This window comes from Phalacrocorax carbo, chromosome 30 (assembly GCF_963921805.1).
Source record: "Phalacrocorax carbo chromosome 30, bPhaCar2.1, whole genome shotgun sequence".
NCBI lineage: Eukaryota > Metazoa > Chordata > Aves > Suliformes > Phalacrocoracidae > Phalacrocorax > Phalacrocorax carbo.
Genome location: NC_087542.1, coordinates 93,733 through 114,244, shown reverse-complemented (window position 1 = coordinate 114,244; position 20,512 = coordinate 93,733). Strand labels below are relative to the sequence as shown.

The 20,512-nt window shown below is 70.4% G+C and overlaps 1 protein-coding gene across 7 annotated transcripts; it reads left to right on the top strand.

The window, feature by feature from the left end:
• Window positions 1-700: 700 nt before the first annotated feature.
• On the top strand, window positions 701-20,352 carry NFIX (nuclear factor I X). Of its 7 annotated transcripts, none has more exons than XM_064437266.1 (11): window positions 701-906; window positions 8,694-9,225; window positions 12,418-12,480; window positions 12,660-12,734; window positions 12,913-13,033; window positions 13,490-13,623; window positions 14,009-14,131; window positions 14,635-14,694; window positions 15,537-15,660; window positions 17,055-17,143; window positions 18,174-20,352. In XM_064437266.1, exons 1-11 carry the CDS (start codon window positions 880-882, stop codon window positions 18,365-18,367), a joined length of 1,542 nt encoding a protein of 513 aa, XP_064293336.1. In that variant the 5' UTR covers window positions 701-879; the 3' UTR covers window positions 18,368-20,352. The 7 variants fall into 7 exon arrangements, with proteins under 7 accessions (XP_064293336.1, XP_064293339.1, XP_064293338.1 ...); XM_064437268.1 differs by having other exon boundaries at window positions 703-906; window positions 14,528-14,694; window positions 18,174-18,282; XM_064437267.1 differs by lacking the exon at window positions 701-906 and adding an exon at window positions 7,440-7,792.
• The last annotated feature ends 160 nt before the right edge of the window (window positions 20,353-20,512 follow it).

The following is a 20,512-nucleotide window of genomic DNA, read 5'->3' as shown; positions in this document are numbered from 1 at the left end:
GGCCCCTTGTGCCGCCCCTCGATGCTTTGGGCCGCAGCAGCGCCGGCACCTCCGGCAGCGAAGGGGTGACAGTGGCTGTGGCGGCGGTGCCAGCGCTGGCACCCGGTGGTGACAGATGGCGGAGGGACGCGGCCGCAGCCGGAATGACAGATGAGGCTGCCACCACCGCCGTCACTGCCACTGCCACTGCCATCGGCACTGTCACTGTTACCCACACTGCCATGGCGCTGTCACTGCCACTGCCACTGTCATCGGCACCGTCATGACACGGTCAACAGCACTGGCACTGCCATTGTCGCGGCACTGTCACCACCGCCGGCAGTGTCACTGTCACCGCCACTGCCACTGGCACTGCCACCGCCGTTGTCACGGCACGGCCGCCACAGCCGCCACCAGACTGTGCCGCCTCTCCCCGCTGCCACCGCCGGCGCTGCTGTCACTGTCACCCGTGGGGAGTCACAGCGGCCCCTGGGTACCTGCGGCTGCGGGGTCCCTGCACGGGGTGGGGGCAGGTGGGGGACCGGTGTCCCCACGACCAGCGTGTCCCCCCGTGGTCCCCCCGTGGTCCCCCCGGCCGTCCCGACAGGGGCGGGGCCCATCCCGGCGGGGGCGTGTCCATAGTGGGTAGGGGCGTGTCCCGCGCCGCTAGTGGGCGGGCCCGAGAGTGGGATGGGCGTCTCCCGGGGCGTCTCCGGGGGCGGGGCCTGGTGGGGGCGGGGCCGGCGCGGCGCTTCCCGCGGCAAAAGTGCGGCGGGCGCCAACTTCGGGCAAACTTTACCCGCGCGCCGCCGGTACCGGCACCCCCGGACCCGGGACCCCCCCGGACCCCCGGCACCCCCGGACCCCCCGCCATGCCCCGCCGCGGCTGACACCGCCGCCATGTACTCCCCGTACTGCCTCACCCAGGTACGGCCGGGAGCGGGGGGCCCGGTAACGGGGGGCGTCCGGTAACGGCGGGTCTGTGAAGGGGGGTCCGGTCCGGGGGGTCCGGTCCCAGCTTTGCTGCGCACCGCGAACGGCTGCGGCCCCCCCCCCCCCCCCCCCGCGCCAAAATCGGGGTGCATTGGGTGGGGGTGCGACCTTTCCCCGGTTGCCGATACTGGGCGGGCGGCGACTCCGCTTCCTCCGCCGGCCCCGGGGCCCCGGGTGAGCCGCTCCCGGTGCGCGGCTGCCGGCGGTCCGGGGCTGCTGCCGCCTCTGGCCGGTATGTCTCGGAGAAGCTCCACTCGGACCCCCGGTGCGAGGGTCCCCGGTTGTGCCCGGCCCTGTGCGGGGGGACTCGATCCGGCGCGGGGCAGCGACCCCGGACCCCCCAGCCCGGTGCCGCCGCGAAGCCCCTTCCTGCGAGCGGAGGGAGCCGGGGCAGGGGTTACCCAGGGGGAATGGGGTGGTGGGGGTGGGGTTGCCCCACGGGAGGCGTCGCTCACGGGGCACCCGCAGGACGGTGCAGTCGGTGCCCGCGGGGTGTTTTGTGCCTGTGGGCACCGCCGGGACGGGCTGAAACCCGGTCCCGGGGGGGTGGTAGCCCCGGGGCCCACAGAAGGGCGGCCGGGTGGCTCGGTGGGGCCGGGAGAGGGTGAGGCCCCTGCAGGGGCACCGGCGCTGGGGAATGCCTTGTATTGGGGGGATTTGTTGGGGTGTTGCGGGGGACCGTGGGGAGGGAGGTCTTTACAGGAGGACTGTGGGGTCCGTGGGGTTTTGGGGGTTGTCTGTGGGGAGGGGCAACGCCGGTCGCTGGGTGGGGGCACGTTTTGGGGGCTGTGACATAGGGGTCCCTATGGGAGTTCCTATGGGGGTTCCTGCCCCCCCCCCCCGATATCCTGGGGTCCCCCTGGGGTCCCACCATGATTGCCTGGGCGGCCTGGCCCCCCCTGCCAGGCGTTGCTGCTTCCCCCCCCTGCCGTTGCCCTTTTCTCCCGCTTTTCGTGGAGGTTTTGGCGGCCGGTTGTGTCTGGGCGGGCGGCCAGCGGCGCTTCTCGCAGCTTCGGCGCCCGCCCCACACACGCGTGTGCACGCGCCAGCAACACGCCATTGCACATGCGTGTGCCCCTGCCTGCACACGCCAGCAACATGCCTGTGAGCCCGCCTGCCTGTACTGGTGCACACACATGTGGTCCTTCCTGCACACACAATTGCACATGTGTGTGTGCTTCCATGTACACATAGTCAAACACGTATGTGCTCGCTGGTGCGTGTGCACGATCACACTCTGCATGTGTGTGCATGCCCCTGTGCGCACCCCGTCTCACATTGTGCACACACATGCGTGCACACACATATACGTGGTGGCCTCATGGGCCCAATCCTGAGCGTGCTGAAGCGTGGCTGTGTGCACAGGCGCCGCATGCTGACACGCGTGTGCTTCCCTCTCACCCCCTTTTCCCTTTTGAGCCATTTCTGGGCGGTTTTGGGCTGCTGCCACCATCCCCCACCCCGGCACAGGGCCAGGCCCCCAGCGTGCGCAGGATCTGGCCGCTGTGCCCAGCTGCGGGCACAGAGAGCGGCACGCATAGCGGCACCTATAGCAGCACGTATAGTGTCATGTGTAGCGGCACGTATAGCGGCAGCTCCTGCCGCTGGGCCCTGTGGCTGACCAGGCGTGGGATGTACCTCGTCTGCCACTGGCGCAGCACCAGCGCCGGTCCCCTACAGTTCCCGTCCCCTGTAGCCGGCGTAGCTGGCAGCAGCTCCTCTCTGTGTGCCATAACCCGCAGCCTCGGCGGTGAAACCCCGCGGCTGCATGCATGGCCCCAGCCCCCACCAGGATGTAGCCCCCTGGCCCAGCCCTGGGCTCCAGCTGCCGGTGCTGTGGCTGCTCGCTGGGCCAGTGTCCCCCGTGTCCCCTCAGGTCTCCCAGCTGAAGGCTCCCGGCCGTGCAGAGCCGCCCCTGGCCTGGACCCCGGCGGGACGTAGTGCGGCCTCGGAGCAATGTGGGTCGCTGTCACCCTTGCTGTCGTGACATCACTGTTAACTGTCACCAGCTGGGTGACCCCTGGGGTGGATCAAGGGCACCCACAGAACCCCCCTGGCTGCACAGAATACCCCCGTGGCCATTTCCTCTCCAAAGACCAGGGGAAAATACACAGCGCCCCTCAGAGCCACCCCCACACAACCCCACCCCATCCCCACGCAGCTGCCATGGGGGGAGGCAGCCCAACCTACACCGCAGGGCTGCGTGGGCTGCGCGTGCCTGGCCCCTATAGCCCCTATAGCCCCGGCGGGCGTGTGGCGGCGGCCGCAGCAGCACGTGCGTCTCCAGCCCTTGTAGCAGCGCAGCGTAGGTGGGTGCAGCGCGGGGCGCTGTGGCCGGTGCGGGGTGCGGTGCAGGGCGTGAGGCGCTGCCAGCAGCGGGGCGCAACGCGCCGCGCGCTGTGGGTGCCGTGTGTGCGTCACGACGCATAACGTAACGCGCGTTTGGGGGTTCAGTGCAGCGAGAGCCGGGGTCCGTGCTCTGCACGTGCCATCTACAGGACACATATGTGACATGTATGTCATAGGCAGCGTACCACGTCCTTGGGGCGGCAGCCGGCAGCCGAAGGTGCGCTGCTGAGCGGGGCGCCAGAGCAGGACATGGTGTCGGGGGAGTGTTGTGTGGCACAGGTTTGGGATGTGCCCCAGAGCCCGCGGCACGGCACAGCCTGGCACGGCACGGTGCTGCGGCGGGGCCCGGCGCCACAGGGTGCCCCCAGTACTGCGGGGCATGCCCTGCACCTGCAGCTGTTACGTTTGGCTGGTGCCAGGACCCGCAGAGGGTGCGGAGCCACCTCTGGGGGCTGGGGGGAACAGGAGGGGCATGAGGTGCCCCAGCACCCCCCAGACGACGCCCCACCCAGCCTGCAGCCGCTATGGTGCCTATAGGGCCTGGCGAGGACCAGGGTGGTGCGTGGGGCACCTATGGGCTGTTGGGGCTGGGGCGTGCGAGGGGCTGTGGGTGCCCGATGGGCCCAACAGCAGGGCGGGGTTCACACGCGTGTAATGGTGGGGATGCGCACACGTATGTAATGGGGTGCAGGTGCATATGACGGAGAGAGAGGACGCATATGTGTGTCACGGGAACTGGGTGCACACATACGTAATGGGGGCGTACGTGCCATGAGTGCACTGTGTGTGCGATGTGTGTGCAGGTGACGTGCACACGTGGCAGCTGCGCCTGCACGCTCCATGCACATCTCCCTGCTCAGCGTGTGTGCAACATGTGTGCACAGTGCCTCTGCATACGGGTGCCATCCCACGCTGCCCGTGTTGCATCCCTGCATGCACCAGGAGTGCAACACACATACGCACAGTGCAGTGCATGCGTGCGTGTGCCCATACTGGTGTGCGACGCATGTGCAAGGGCCCCGTGCCCCACGCGTGGCCATGTGGGGCTGCGCCGCCGGCTGATGCAATCGGTGTAGGGGAGGCACCGCCTCCCCCGCCACGTGCGAGGCCGTGCGAGGCCGTGCGAGGCGCCCGGGGCCGTGTGAGATGGGGGCAGGTGACACGCGTGGGTGCCACGCTGGGGGGGCGTGCATGTGCACGGCACGCGCTGCCTGGTGCGCGTGGTGTGTTTGCGTGCTGTTGTGCCGTGTGTCCGTGTGGTGTGCACGCTGCCTGCGCGTGCGAGGGGCCGTGTGCGTGGTGAGGCGTGTGCGCGCTGTGTGGGCCCTGCACGTGCATGGCGAGACGTGTGGGTATGCTTTGCTGTCTGCACTGCTGCACCCCTGTGTTACGGCACTTGTGGCTTTGACAGTCCCCCTCCCTGTGTCCCCCCACGCCCCCCCTGTGTCCCCTGGCTGTGGGGCTGCGCTGGCAGCATCAATAATGGAGAAGCCCTTGGCCGGGCTGGGGGGGGGCCCTGAATTATTGATGGGCCACAAAAAGCTTTCTTGGACGCGGCAGCACCGCGGGGCCCCCCCGGCCCAGCCTGGCAGGAGGCCACGGCGGTGCCGGGATGCCTGGATCCGCGCTGGGGAGGGAGCGGGGTTGGCGGGGGTGGGGGGCAGCCCGAACGCCTGGGTCTCCTCCCCAGCTGGTGGGGGGATGCACGCCTGGATGCCCGGGTCCACCGGTGCCAAACTGCATCAGCAGCCCCGCGCGCTGCGGCACCGCCTCGAGCCACTGCGGCGTGTCCCCCCCCCCCCACCGGTGCCCGTGATTCCCGGACCCCCGGCACGGCCCGGGCGCCTGGGTCCCATTCCTGGCTCTGCCACATGGGGAAGTGGGGGGGCCCAGACGCCCGCGTTCCCCACGAGCAGCCCGGACGCCTGGGTCCTCCACGTGGCTGCGGGCAGGGGAGCAGGCAGGCGGCTTCCTCCGCACAGCCCGGACGGCTGGGTCCCCCCTGGACGCCTGGGTCCCCCGCCAGGACCATCCGGCACGTTCTCTCCGAGGCCGCCAGGACGCCTGGGTCCTCCCGGACGCCTGGGTTCCGGCCGCTCCCGGCCTCGTGCCGGGGTCCCTTGTGGCTGTCCCCCTCCTCATCCCGGGGGTCCAGGATGCCCCTCACTCGCCCCCCCCTCCACCCCCCGTCCGCACACCCCCCCCCACCCCGCCTGCACGGTCAGGGGCCGCCGGGGGTTTTTTTGGCGGCAATTCTGGCTGTTTCGGGCTGTTTTCTCTCTCGGCGAAGCCGAGGGCCGGGGGGAGCTGGCAGCGGCGCGGGAGGGCGGGCGCTGCCGGGGCGGGGGGGCCAGGGGGGGTGTTTTTCTTTTTTTTTTTTTTTTCTTTTTTCCCTCTTTTCTGTTTTTTCTGGGCTTTTCCCTCCCGATCCGGCGCCGCCCCCCCCCGCCGCCGCGTTGGCGCTTTGCCGGGCGCTCGCAGCTGCGGACGCGGCGACGTGGCTTCGCCCGAGACTGCGGCTCAATGCGGGGCCAGCGCAGCCAATGGCAGCCCGGCGGCACCGGGGCCGGACCCCACCTCAGCGTGGACCCCGGTGTCCGGGGGGGGCCCTGGCGTCTGGGAGGGGACCCTGGCCTAAGGCAGGGACCCCAACGTCTGTGCAGACTCCAGTGGCCAAGCCTCTAGATCCTTCCATGCTAGCCCCGACTTCCCCGTGGAGGGGTGGGGAGGGGACCCAGGCGTTCGGGCGGACCCAGGCGCCGGGGCGCCATGGGCCTGACCTGGTGGCTCTTTGTCTTCACCGGGGCCGCGGGGAGACCTAGGTGTTTGGGCCACTGACCCTCCCCGCTGCCAGCCCGACCCACCCCAGTGCCCTTCCCAAGGTGTCCGGGTGGAGCCAGGCATCTGGGAGCCCTCCTGGTGCCCAAGCGGGTGCTGGCAGGCCTGGACGCCTGGGTTCTCTGCAGCCGGCTGGGAGGGGAGGGGGGGCTGTGGGGTGGAGGGGGCCCGGACGCCTGGGTCCCCTCCGTCCCTGCAGGCGGCTCGGCCAGGGGTGCTGTGAGCGAAGGTGTCATGTGTGGCCGTGACCCCCCTCGTGCAAAGCGTGACCCATGGTGCGAACCCCTCAGAGGGGTCAGGAGCCCCTGGGTGTCCCTCTTCCCACACTGCGCCCCCCCCCCCCCCCCCCCGCCAGCACCGCAGTGTCCCATTTTGTGGGTTTCGCTAAGCGAAACGGGGCAGGAAGCGGGTGGGGGCTGGGGAGCGACCCCGTGCATGTCGTCGCCCCCCCCGCTGTGGTTTTGGGGTGAAAGCCATGAGGTTTGGGGCTGGGGAGGTGTGCGGGCATCGAGGTGCGGGAGCCTCCGCCCGTCCCTGCCGCCGAAACGCCCAAATTTTGGGCTTTTTCTTCACACAGAGGGAATTAATTACGGGGGGGGGAGGTTTGGCTCCAAGCACCGCGTCGGGGATTTGGGGGCAGAAACGGAGGTTTTGGGCCGTTCCGCACTGGGGCCGCCACGGGGCCAGGGAAAGAGGCCAAAATCCGGGCGCTTCCCGCTCCTGGGGTGTGTCGGGGGGGCCAGACCCCCGGGATGGGCCCCTCGTGCGAGCGCGGCCCCGGCGTCCTCGCTCGACCCCCCTGCACGGGGCTTTGCACGAGGGTTTGCACGAGGAGCGCGATCGAGGTGCGTGGGTGACACCCCCCCCCCCGCCCCGGGCACGGTTGTGGGTGCAGATCCCCGTGTTTTGGCGAAGCCCCCGGGGCCGCGGGTGCACCGGGGGGGGGGCCGGCGGGGGGGGGGTTTCTGCCCCGCCGGCCGCCTCGCACGGGGCTTTGCACGGGTCTGGCTGTTCCACACGCGTGGGACTCGCTGAGGGCTCGCCGGGCACACGCGTGGCCGCGCCGGGGCGCGCCCGGTGCCTCCCCCCCCCCCCCCCCCCACCCGTCCCGCCGCCCCCGGCCCCCCCGCGCCGTGTCCCGGCCCCGAACTCCACCGCCCCCCCCGGCCCCGCCCCCCCCGGCCCGGCCAATGGGGCGGCTGCTCCCCCCGCGCGCTGCGCCCCCATTGGCCACCGCCGCGCCGGTCCCGGTGCCAAAAGGGGCCGCGGCGGCTCCGCGCGCTCCGCGCCCGGCGGCGGCGGCGGCGGCTCCGGCTGCGGCTCCGCGGCGGCACCGGGACCCCCGGACCGGGACGCCCCCGACAGGGACCCCCCCGACAGGGACACCACCCCCCGGGACCCGCACTGTCCCGGCAGCTGGGACACCCCCGCCACCCCGGTAACCGGGACCCCCGGTACCTGAGGCCCCCCTGCAGTGTCCGCCCCCCGGACCCGCCCCCCCCCCCCCCCCCCGGTAGCCCCCGTTAACCCCTTCCCTCCCAGTAGCGCCCCCCGTCCCCGTCTGTCGCCCCCGGTTCTGCCCCGCCGGGGCCCGACTGGCAGCTGCCCACGGCCGGGATGAGCCGCCGCGATGGTACGGACGGGGATGGGATGGGACGGGACCGGCGGCTCCGGGGACGGGGACCGAGGACAGGCGCTGGTGGCACCGGGGAGTGCGATGGGGACCGGGATCGGGCTGGGGACTGACGGCACCAGCGAGCGGGAACAGGGGACGGGGACCAGTGGCGCTGGCATCGGGGACAGGGGATGGCGGGTGGCAGCGGGAACGGGGACCGATGGGGAAGGGGATGGTGATCGGTGGCACCGGGGGGGATAGGGCTGGCAGCAGGGACCAGCTCTAGGGACGGGGACCACGCGGGCAGCTTGGGGACGTGCCTGGGGCAGCCGAGCCCCGACGGCGGTGAGAGCCAGACGGGGATGGAGCGGGCTGGGGCTGAGCCAGTACAGGGGGCAGGGACGGGGCGACACCGGGGCTGGGGCATGGGCTGCGCCGGGACGGGGGCAGCGGGGATGGGGACACGGGGCTGAGTCGTCCCCGGGCTGGGGACGTGGGAGCACCGTGGGGCTGCACCGGTACCGGGGCTGTGCAGGGCCGGGAGCTGACTTGTCCCTGGCGCCAGCCGCGCACCAAGAGCCCGGCAGGTCCCCCTGAGCCGGCGCTGCCCCGGTCTCCCAGCCCCATAGCGCCGTCCCCGGGGCCAGATCCTGCATCCCTGGTCCCCGGCAATGCCCAGGGCTGAGCTGAGTGTCTCCTGGGGCTGGGATGGCCCCGGGCCTGGGTATGGTCCCCTGCGCAGGACAGGGGTGCCCCTGGAAGCACCCTGGGCAGGATGCGGCCATGTCTGGGGATGCTCCTCCTGCACAGCACGGGCATCCTCCCAGGAGCATCCTGTGCAGGGTGGGGGTCCTCTGGGAGCTGCTGGGGCCGTGGCCACCCCACGGCAGCACCCCACTGATGGTGCCCTGCCCCACAGGATGAGTTCCACCCCTTCATCGAGGCGCTGCTGCCCCACGTCCGGGCCTTCTCCTACACCTGGTTCAACCTGCAGGCCCGCAAGCGCAAGTACTTCAAGAAGCACGAGAAGCGGATGTCGAAGGAGGAGGAGCGTGCCGTCAAGGACGAGCTGCTGGGCGAGAAGCCTGAGGTCAAGCAGAAGTGGGCCTCGCGCCTCCTGGCCAAGCTGCGCAAGGACATCCGGCCCGAGTGCCGCGAGGACTTCGTGCTCTCCGTCACCGGCAAGAAGGCGCCCTGCTGCGTCCTCTCCAACCCCGACCAGAAGGGCAAGATCCGCCGCATCGACTGCCTGCGCCAGGCTGACAAGGTCTGGCGCCTGGACCTGGTGATGGTCATCCTCTTCAAGGGAGTCCCGCTGGAGAGCACTGACGGCGAGCGCCTGGCCAAGGCGCCCCAGTGCGCCAGCCCCGGCCTCTGCGTCCAGCCCCACCACATCGGCGTCACCATCAAGGAGCTCGACCTCTACCTGGCCTACTTCGTCCACGCGCCTGGTGAGTGCTGCCGGTGGGGAGCGCGGGGGGCTGAGCCGGAGCCGGCAGCACGGTCAGGGGGCGGCGGCAGGGTCCGCTGCACACGCCAGGGCTGCAGGCAAAGGCTCCCGGCTGTGCCCTCCCTGGCTCCAGAGAGGTCCTGGGGGCACTGTCCCCTCTGCGATGCCCTGGGGGCAGCTGCAGTCCCAGCAGGTGCTGGAGGGACCCTGCACCAGGGCCGGGCTGTGTCTGCAGCAGCCCTGGGGCCGGCGCAGTGCCGGCGGTTCTGCGTAGGCACCCGGGGCCCCCCTTCAACCCACGGCCCTCCCCGGCCCCACACCCACCTGGGGTGGCCCCGGCCGGGGATGCCAGCCCCCACGTGCCTTGCACAAAGCCGCACCGTGTGCCAAAGCACGCGCCGCGTGCCGTGTGCCGCGTGCCAAGCCGTGTGCCATGCGCTGTGCCAGACTGTGCACCATGAGCCGTGCATGGAGCCGTGCCGTGCACCAAGCTGGGTGCCAGACCAAGCCCCGAGCCGTGCCGTGCACCAGGCTCTGCACAGCACCAAGCTCCGCTGTGCACCAAGCACCGAGCCCTGCCGTGCACCGAGCCGTGCCATACACTAAGCCCCGAGCCCTGCCGTGCACCGAGCCGTGCCGTGGGCCGGGCTCCTGGCGGATGCTTCTGCCCTGGCCGAGGCGTGGGCGTGCAACGGGCACCCGGCTCTTGTGCCTGCAGGGCACCAGCATGTGTGCGGTGAGCTGAGGTGGGGGGACACAGGTGTATGCAGAGCTGCAGGGGCTGCAGAGGGGTCTTGCGTGTGTGGGAGGCACAGAGGCAGAGCCGTGTGTGTGTGTGTGTGTGTGCGTGTGCATGGTGGGGTGCCCTAGCCCGGATGCCTGGTCCTGTCTTTCCTGCTGGGGGGGAGGTGTAATTTTGGGGCTGGAGCAAGGGATTTTGGGCTGCTTAGCCAGTGCTTAGGGTCGGCTCCCAAATGCCTGGGTCCTTGCTGGGGGGTGCCCAGATACCAGGGTCCCTCATGTGCCTTGGGGGGTGAAGGAGGAGGCAGTTGGGGTGTGTATCCTGCCTCCAACCCCCATCCCGCCCCCCCCCACCCCCCCCGACAAATCCCCCCCCAGGCCCATGTGCCAAATCTGAGCATGTCTGCGGGGGGGCCCTGCAGCCCTCCCCCCTACCCCCACTCCCCTGCCCAGCCTGGGGGGGGCTCAAATCCCCAATGCAGCTCCCGCCCAGCACCGCCAAAATGGCCCCGGTTGGCACCGTGCCCCCATGCGCGGCACGAGGCCCCGTGCGCGGCCCCGGCCCCCAGCCCCCCCGGCATCCCCCCTCTCTCCCCTGCCAGGGGCCCTTTGGCTGCTGCAGGCTGGGGGGGGGCACGGTGCCAACCCCCCCCCTCCCCGTGTGTGTAAGATGGCGGCGCCTGTTGGCACCCGAAACGCGCTGCGGCACCGCATCCCCGTGGTGGGACCCTCCTGGGATGGGGACAGCCCCCATGCTGGGGACCCCCGTGCCATGGTGTGCCACCCCCTCTGCAATAGCCCCTGCCCTGTGCCAGGGAGCCCCCAACCTGCTCCTGTTCGTGTCTTGCACACGCATGTGCCACAGGGCTGTGCTGGTGGTGCCCCTCTGCCTGCCCGGTGCGGGGTGAGCCCATGCACCAGTGTCCCTTTCCCCGCTGAGGTTCCGGCTCCACGCTGGGGGTGTCCATATGTGCCTATAGGGGCCTGCGGGGTGTATCGGGGCCTGCGGGCACCTGCAGAGAGACCTGTACGTAGGTTCCTGGGGTCTCGGGGTGCAGGTGGAGCTATAGGGTGCTATAGGGCTCTGCCAGGACCTCCGTGTGTCTGGGGTTCTGTGGTGCTCCAGGTGGGTCTCTAGGGCCCGTCGGGCTGTGGGCAGCTGTAGGGGTCGCGAGGTCCATAGGGGCTGCAAGGGTGATGCACACGGTTGCTGCTGGCGCTGCCCGAATGCCTGGGTCCCTTCCCAGACGCCTGGGTCCGGGGGACGCAGGTGTGGGGGGAGGGGCCCTGCGGGGGGGGTCAGGGTGCAGCTGCCAACAGCACCTGAACCCCCTGCCGGGGCTGGGGATGCAGGGACGCTGTGGGGCTGGGGTCTTGTAGGGACACAGGGACCTGCTGGGGGCTCAGGGGAAACTGAGGCATGGGGCGGCTGCGGGACGGGGGTCCTGAGACCCCCCCCCCCAGGGACCCAGCCGTCTGAGCCCCCTGCTCCTGGCACCCAGCACGGGGTCTGCCCTGAGCCCAGGGGCTGCAGGAGGACCCAGGCGGCCGGGTGGGTCGTGGGGGTGGGGCGGCACGCGCCTGCCACGCGACCCCCCCCCCCCCCCCCCCCCGCGGAGGCTGCGACCCGGCACGCGCCCTGCTGACCCCTGACCCCGCAGGGTGATGCGGCGGGGCCAAAACGGGGGAGGGGACCTGTCCTCCTGCCCCTCCCCACCCGGACGCCTGGGTGCGGGGACAGCAGGGGTGAGGGGAGCCCCGGCGCCCTGTGGGGGTGCTGGGAGGACCCAGACATCGGGGATGGAAGGTGCCAGGGGGATGGGACACCCAGACATCTGGGATGGAGGTACTGGGGGGGACCCAGGTGTCTGGGGCAGACCCAGGTGTCCGGGGCAGATGGGGGTTGCCGCTGGGGGGGGGACCCAGGCGTGCGGGGAGGTGCTGGGGGGGACCCAGGCATCCGGGCGCCCCCCCACTCAGTGCAGACAATGGCTGCTTTGTTGGCGCTGCCCGTTGGCGGGGGGCCAACGCATTCCTGGCCCCCGGCCCGGCCCCACGGCGGCCCCCAGCCCCCCCGGCCCGGCCCGGCCCCCTGCCAGCCCTGGCCCCCTGGCCCCCTGCGGCTGCTGCATCCCCCTTATCACCCGGCCAAGGGGCACCTGAACACCTGGGTCCCCTCGGGGGTGCGGGGTGGGGGCACCCGGATGCCTGGGTCCTATACGGGGTGGGGGGGTGCCTGGACGCCTGGGTCCCCCAGAGGAGGGGGGCTGCGGGTGCCGCCCGGGCACAGCTGAGGTCCTGGAGGACGTTCACCTTGAACGACCCCGCAGGAACAAGGGGCCCTTCAGTGCTGGGACCCAGGCGTCCAGGGCTGCCCCTCCCCAGGGCGGAACGGGGACCCCAGCGTCCAGGGGGACCCCAGCGGCCGGGCCTGACCCTGTCTCTCCTGCAGACTCTGGACAATCTGACAGTTCAAATCCCCAGGGAGACGCGGACATCAAACCACTGCCCAACGGTGAGCCCCCAGTGCCTTCAGTGCCACCCCCTGCAGCCCCCTTGTGCTCCCAGTGCCCCCCCTGTGGCCCCCAGTGCCCTCTGTCCCCATGGCGTCCCTACCCTGCGAGTCTATGTCCCCAGTCCCTATGCTCCCCCAGTGCGGTGTCCCCCCATGTCCCCCATCTGCCGTGTTCCCAGGGCACCTGACCTTCCAGGACTGCTTTGTGACGTCGGGTGTCTGGAACGTGACGGAGCTGGTGAGGGTGTCCCAGAGTAAGTGGGGAGATGGGGGGGACGGGGGCAGGGGAAGGGATGGGATGGGGGGGACAGGGGAACACAGGGGTGTTGTGGGAATGGGGGGAGGTGGGGGCATGGGACATGGAGACATGGGGGACGTGGGAGTGGCTCAGGGGGTCCTGTGTTGGTCCCCCACGTCCCCCATGTCCCCCAGCCCCTGTGGCGACAGCGTCGGGCCCCAACTTCTCGCTGGCCGACCTGGAGAGCCCAGGGGGCTACTACAACATCAGCCCTGTCGCGCTTGGCCGCCGGCCCCTGGGACCCCCTGCCGCCAGGTACCCTGGGGCCTCCTGAGACCCCCCTATAACCCCACGGCACGCCCCCCCCTAACCTTTGGGACCCCCATAACCCCCTGGGATCCCCCAATAACCCCCCTTCGCCCCCCAGAATCCCCCTTTACTACCCAGTAACCCCCCGGGACACCCCCATAACCCCCTGACCCCCTCTGGGATCCCCCAATAACCAACTTGGCCCCTTGGAACCCCCCATTAACAACCCATAACCCCCTGGGACACCCCCAGAACCCCCATAATCCCCTGGGACACCCCTGGGATACCCTATACCCCCACATGCAGACACCCTCCAGGGCTCCCATACACCCCTGTGTCCCTAGCGGGGGGTGGTGCTCCAGTTCTTGGTGAGTGACACTGCTTGGGAGGAGGGGGGATGTCCCCATCCCTGTGGGGGGGGTGACACTCCCATCCCCAGAGGTGACACCCCTGTCCCCGCAGCGGCCCGAAGCGCCCCAAGGCGCTGGATGAGGGGGACCTGGAGGGTCCTGGGGATGACGTCTTCTACCCTGGGCCGGGGCGGTCCCCAGCCCCTGGCAGCAGCCAGGGGCCCTGGGGGGGGGACGTTGACACCGGTGGGTGACATGGGGGGGCATGGGGGCATGTGAAGTTGGGGGGGATGACAAGAGGGGTCTGGGGGGGCACAGGGGGCTCCTGGGGGCGGATGTGGACATGGGGGGCATGACAAGAGGACGTGGGGAGGGACAGCGTGGGGGGAACATGTGGGGTAAGGGGCAAAGGGGGGTTGCGAGGATGCAGGGGGCTTGGGTGGGGCTAAGGGGTGCTGGGTGTCAGTGGGGGCCATGGGGGTTCCCTGAGAGCTGTGGGGACTGATCTGTGCTGGGAGGCCTGGGGGGATGCTGGGGTCTGGGAGAAGTCTGGGGGTCCGGGGCGGGGTCCCCAGGGGGCCGTGGGGGTGCTGGGGTCCGGGTGCCCCCCCGACCCCCGCGGCCCCTCCAGGCCCAGCGGCGCTGAAGAAGTCGGGGAAGTTGGATTTCTGCAGCGCCCTGTCGGGGCATGGGGCCGCCCCCCGCATGGCCTTCGGCCACCACCCCCTGCCTGTCCTGGCCGGCGTCCGCCCCGGTGAGACCCCAACCCCCCGGAAACCCCTGGGACCCCTGTCCCCGCTGGGCACCCCCTGCCTTCCCCTGGGACCCCCAGCCCCCCCCACTGCCTCACCCCGACACCCCCTGCCCCCCCCCAGCTCCTTGGGACCCCCGGTCTGGAGGGGTTGTGGTGGCCGTGGACACCTGGGTCCCAGCTGGGCACTGGGGGGAGAACAGAGGGTGGACCTGGGCGGATGGGGGGTCTGGACCTGGGCTTGGGGGATTGGGGGGGGTGGGATGTCCCTGGACACCTGGGTCCTGTTCCCATTCCCCCCAAATGCCTGGGCCCTGGGAGAGCTCCAAACCCCGGGTCCTGCATCCCCGGATGCCTGGGTCCCGCGGCCGCCCGTGCTGGCGCTGAGGGTCCCTGCAGGCAGCCCGCGGGCCACGGCCTCGGCGCTGCACTTCCCGTCGGGGTCCCTCCTGCCCCAGTCGAGCCCCTACTTCGCCCACCCCACCATCCGCTACCACCACGGGCAGGACTCGCTCAAGGACTTCGTCCAGTTCGTCTGCGCCGACGGCGCCGCCCAGGGCCCCCAGGTGGGACGGGGCTGGGGCTGGGGGATGCTGCGGGGACACCACGGGGACCTGGTGGGGGTGGGGGGGGGGGGGTGAGGGGATGCAGGGGATGGGGTGTAGGAACACGGTGACGCGGGACATGCGGAGGCGGTGGTGACACTGTGGGGACACGGGGGATGCCGTCCCCTGGCCCGAGCCCGCCCTGTGCCCGGGGCGCTGCCAGTCTCTGCGGGGCGCGCTGGGACCGGTGCGGGGCCCCGGGTGGACGCTGGTCCCGCTGCAGCTCCCAAGGGACAAGCGCGTGCTCGGTCGCCGCGGCAACGGGTGCCCAGGGGGCGGGACCCGTATGCAAATGAGGTGCAGGAGGCAGAGCCTCTGCTGTGGCGTTCCCTGGAGGTGGGGCTTGTAAGCAAATTAGGCAGGGGGGCGGGGCCTGTGCAGGACAATTCCCTGGAGGCGTGACCTAGATGCAAATGAGGGCCAGGAGGAGGAGTCTGTATGGAAATGAGACAGCAGAGGCGGTGCTGGAGAGCAAAGAGGTGGGGCTTTATGCAAATATGGTGACTGGGGTGGGGCTGGAATGCAAATACAGCATGGGAGGCGGAGCTTGTATGCAAATGAGACCCGGCAGCGGTGCTGGCTGCAGCAGGAGGGTCAGGACGGGGGTGACAGGGACGCCCACGTTGGGGACTCTCCCCGTGGGGGGCCCCCCCCACGCACACCTGTGCCATGTGCAATGGTCCCTGTCTCTCCCCTGTGCCACCCTGTGCCGCTGCCCCCCTCCCCCTGTGCCACTGCACTGTCCCTGCCCTGCCCTGGGGGTCCTGGGGTGCCGGGTGCCCGTCACCGTGTTCTCGTTGCAGCCGTGCGGGGTGCAGGGCCGGGCCGGGGGGGCTGCGGGGGCCCCCCTGGCCCGGCCCTTGCCCCTGCCCCCGCCGGAGCCCAAAGCCCCCAGCGGCCCCCAGGGCGGAGCGCCCGCGGCACCCCGTAAGTCCCTGGCACCTGCGCCCCACTGCACCCCACTGCACCTGCAGCCGGGACCTGGGCCACGGTGGGGCAGGGAGGGATGCAGGGAGTGCAGCGATGGGGTGTGGTGCAAAGGGTGCAGCAGTAGCGTGTCTGGGGTGGAGTGGTGGGGTGCAGCAGCAGGGGGTGGAGCAGTGGGGTGCAGGGGTGCAGCAGTGGGGTGCATTGGGGTGCAACAGCAGGGTGCAGGGGTGCACAGTAGAGGGGTGCAGCTGTGCAGTGCAGGGGGTGCGGCAGCAGGGTGCGTTGGGGTGCAGCAGCAAGGTGCAGGGGTGCACAGTAGCAGGATGCAGCAGCAGCAGTAGCAGGGGTGCCCATCAGTGGGGTGCAGCAGTGGGGTGCAGTGGGCTGCAGGTGCCAGGCAGGGACCTTGGGGGCCGATGGCATGAGTGGCAGCAGTGGCCCTGGGGTGACCTGGCAGTGGCACAGGCAGGCGCAGAGTGGCACCAGTGACACAGGTGGCACCAAGGTGACCCTGGGGGGGGTGGGTGAGGGTGTGCAGCAGGTGACAGGGCTGACACAGGAGGGTGACACGAGGTGACAGGGTGGCCCAGCCTGGCCCGGCTGCCCGTGCATCATCACCTCCTCCGCATCGTCATCGCTGTCACTGTCCCCTGTCACCGTCCCCTGACCCCAGGCACGTCTGCTCCGTCCCTGCCGGCGCCTCATCCACCCCATTTTCAGTTCGTTTTTCCCCTTCTCCATTTTTTCCTCCTTTTACCCCATTTTCGGGGGAGGGGGGGTGGGGGTGTTGGTCGGGAGCGGGGTACCCGGGATGCCTGGGTCAATCGTGCTGCCAGGGGTCCAGGGCCCAGACGCCTGGGTCCTCCGCGGGGAGCAGGGGGACACCTAGACCCCGTGAATTTTCCTTCCGGCTCCATCCTCAGGGGGTACATGGGGGGGAGGGGGAGGTCCCCACAGGTAAGTTCTGATGGGAAGGGCGGGAGGGGGTCCTGGTGCTGTGCAGCTGGCACGGGGCACCTATGCAGTGGGCACGCACGCGCGCGTGTGTGTGTATGTGCGCGCGCTCGTGTGCACGTGGCCCTGGATGCACACGCGTGTGACTGTGCATGCATGGCCTCGCCCGCTCACCTGCACTGTTGCACACACGCACGCGCGTGTGCAGCTGCCCCCCCCCCCCCCCCCCCCCCAATCAGCCCTCGGCTCCTCGCAGCCAAGGGGGCGCGTTCCCCCGGCTCCGCCCGCACGCAGGTGCTTTTGCACACGCTCACGCGCTCGCCACGATGCCACGGGCTCGGCGTGCCCGCCGGCCGCCTCGCGCCGCGCGTCTCGCGCGCCTGCCCCGCGGGTCACGGGTGCCCGCGCGGGCTGGGCTAAGCCTGCTCTCCCTGCAGCATTCGCAGCGTCAGGCGCCGCCGCTGCCCCCCGCCTTGTCGGCCTCGGACCCCGCGACGGCAACTTTCTGACCCTCCCCCAGCAGCAGGTAGGGTCCCCTCCCCGCACGCCTGGGTCCCTCCCTGCATGCCCGGGCCCCCTGCCAGGGCACGCCCGAACACCCAGGTCCTCACCTGCCCCTCCTCCTCTCCTGGGCTAATTAGGTGGTTAATGAGACTGGTCCCAGGACCCCACCCCCTTCCACCTCTGCTGCCAAATTGGGAGGCACTGGGGGGGGACGGCCCCCCATCATGCCTGACCCGTCTGGTTGCTGGGGGCAACGAGACATGATGTCATCGCCAGGCCCTGCCTGGAACAATGGTGGGGCGGGGCCCTGCCCCCAGCATTGCCGTGGCAACCTTGTGCCCCCCCCCCCCCCGCCTTCCCACCCCCCACCCCCCCATCACTGTGGCACTGCTGTGGCACTGTGGGCTGGGGGTCGCGACCCCCAGCAGGGCGCCCCATTGGCCCCTAGCGCCGTGGCACGACGCCCGATTGGCTGTCTGCCCCATGGCGCCGGCCCCGGATTGGCTGGCGCTGGAGCAGGCCGCGGCACCGGCCCAGAGCCAATGGGCCGGGTGTAGGGGGGGGAGGCCAGGGCTGGCGGCCAATGGGGGGCCTCGGTGGGCCAGCCAGGCAGTGCCTGATTGGCTGGCACTGACAGGCAGGAGGGGGAGGAGCCAGCGGTAGATTGGCTGGCACCGGCAGGCCTTGGCAGGCTGCGGGCGCTGCGGCGGGCAGACGCGTCCTCATTGGCTGGACCTGGTGGTGCGGTGGTTTGGCAACCAATGGCACGCCAGCGCCGCGCCTGGTTTGGCACGCGGGGGTGGGCGGGGCGCCCGGATGCCTGGGTCCCCCCCCAGACGCACTGGGCCCACCATGTGCTGGGGCTTGAGGCTGGGGCCAAGCTGGGGTGCTGCCCGGCCGCCTGGGCCCCCCCGGCCACCTGGGTCCCCCGTGCCACGGGTGGGCCCTGACCCCGCCCCACCCCACCCCAGTGGACCATGGGGGGGGCTGGGGGGGAGGCTGGGAGGATGGAGTCTGGTGTCCACCAGCCGCTGACCCCTGTTTCTCCTCAGTCCTGGTTCCTCTGACGCCGCCCCTGGACAAGGAGAAACCACCCGGAAAAAGGAGGAAAACAAAACAAAACAAAAAAAGACAAAAAAAAAAAAAAAAAAAAAAAGGAAGCCGCAGCCCCCCCCCCCCCCGGCCCCCCCCCCCACCGCTGCCGTCCATCCCCGGGGGGGCCCCAGCCCCCCCCCGACGTGGATGAGGGTTCGGCCTCTCTGATGTGTGACACCTGCCCCCCCCCCCCCCCCGGGATTCCCCCCCTCCCCCAAATCTCCCTTCCCCCCCCCCCCCCACTCCCCCCAGCACAGACAGGGTCACCCTGGGCCCCCCGGGGGTGTTTGGGCCTCCCTGCCCCAGCTGCAATTTGGGGGGGGAAGGGGGGAAGACACGAGGCTCCTGGGGGGGCACACGCGTGTGCACTCGCACCACACCTGCGCACACTCGCGTGTGCCCGCAGCACGTTTGCACGCACCCACGCACGCGTGTGCGCGCCTGGCACTGTGTGGTCACACCACACGTGTGCATCCGCACCCCTGCCGCCACCACCCCACCCCCACCCACCCACCCCGTGCGTGCACGGTCACATGTGTGCGCCCCCCGCCCCTGCACACGCGTGTGCCCTGGTCACCAGCACTTGCACACGCACTGCACACGCGTGTGCTGGGGGGCCCCCTTGCTGCAGGCCAGCGAGTGGGGCCGGGGGGGCTGAAACACCCTGAATCGCCCGAATGCCCCTCTCCCCCGGCTTTGGGGTCCCCCTGACCCTCCCCCCCCAGCTCATTTTTTTTAATTAAGTGCAATTACCCCCGGGCAAGGCCCCCCCCCCCCCCCCCCTTGGGGTCAAACTCCCGTGTTTCGGGGTCTAACCCCGCTTGGGGTCAAACCCCCCCCACGGGTTTGGGGTCAAACCCCCCCGTTTTGGGTCAGACCCCCCCATCTGGGGCCCATCCCCCTTTTGGGGTTACCCCCCCCCCCCCCTTTTTTTTTTTTTTGGTCCAATTTCCCCATTTGGGGCCAAACCACCCCAGTGTGGGTCCCTCTTCCCCTCTGGGGTTAAACCCCCACGTTTAGGGTCAGCCCTGCCCCCATTTGATGCCCCCCCGGGTCACACACCCCCCCCGGGGTCAAACCTCCCATTTTGGGGTCAAACCCCCCCTTGGGTCTCCCCCAGCTCTCCAAGTGCTTTTTTGGGGGAACCCACCCACTTTTCCCTAATTTTTCCCATTGGGGTTTCACACCCCGCCCCCCCAGCAATTTTGTGTTTTTTTTATTATCATTTTTGGGTAGTTTTGCTCTGGCCCCACATTCTGGGGGGCACTGGGGGCCCCAATTCCCAACATAGGCCCTATGATGGGGGGGGGGGGGAATCTGGGGGCATTTTGCTCATTTTGGGGTTTTTCTGCACCTTTGGCTGATTTTGGTGTCGGGGGGACGGGATGGGGCCCCCCTCCACCCCGGGCAGTTTGGGGGGTACAGCCCACCCCTGGCCCCCGGGTTTTGGGGTCAGATGGACCAAAATTGCATTTGCCTTAGACCCCCCCGTGTGCCTTCCCCCCCCCAATGGGCCCCCCAAAATGGGGACAATCATTAGGGCCCCCATTTTGGGGACCCCACTCTGGGGCGACCCCCCTCTTTGTGGCCCCCTCCCCTGGGTTTTTTGGACCCCCCCCGGGACCCCCACCAGCAGTGCCCTTCCCCCCCGGGAAGCAGGCCCCTCCCCAACTTTGGGGATCCCCCCATTTTGGGGCCCCCACTGGGGCCCCCCACCAGCAATGGGGCCCCCAACATTTGGGGACCCCCCCCACCAGCAATGGGCCCCTCCCCGGGCAGTGGGAACCCCCCCCGGTACTGGGTACCCAGATTTCGGGACCCCGTCCCCCCCTCCTCCAAGCCCTGGATGGGGGGGTGCCATCTTGGGAGGCGTCGCTCTCGGGGCCCCCCCCCACCAGCGTTGCACATTTGGGGACCCCCAGCTCGCCCCTCACCCCCGCACGTGGTAGTGACGTCATTTCCCGTTGGGGTGGGTCGGCCCCTCCCCCAGACCGAGGAGAAAAGGAAAAAACCCCCCAAAAGGCGCTGCCCGCGAGCGGGAAGGAGGAAAAATCCGCGGAAAAAAAGGGGCAAAAAGACAAAAAAAATGAAATAAAGTGTCGTACCCGCCCCGCCCCGGTTCTGCCCGCGGGGGGGGGGGGGGGAGGGCACGGGGGGGGGCGCTGCATGCCCCGGCGGCCGCGCCGGCAGCAGCCGCGACCCCCCGCTGTTCCACACGGCAACGGGGTCTCCGGAGCAGCGGAGTCCCCACGGCGACGGGGTCTTTCGCTCTGGGAGAGGGTGGTCCCGCGGGGGG

Coding starts and splice junctions, on each gene's coding strand:
- NFIX (XM_064437266.1), top strand. CDS start 880: ATGTACTCCCCGTACTGCCTCACCCAG. Junction 14,695..15,536: donor GCGCCGCCCAGGGCCCCCAG/GTGGGACGGGGC, acceptor TTCTCGTTGCAG/CCGTGCGGGGTGCAGGGCCG. Junction 15,661..17,054: donor CGGAGCGCCCGCGGCACCCC/GTAAGTCCCTGG, acceptor CTCTCCCTGCAG/CATTCGCAGCGTCAGGCGCC.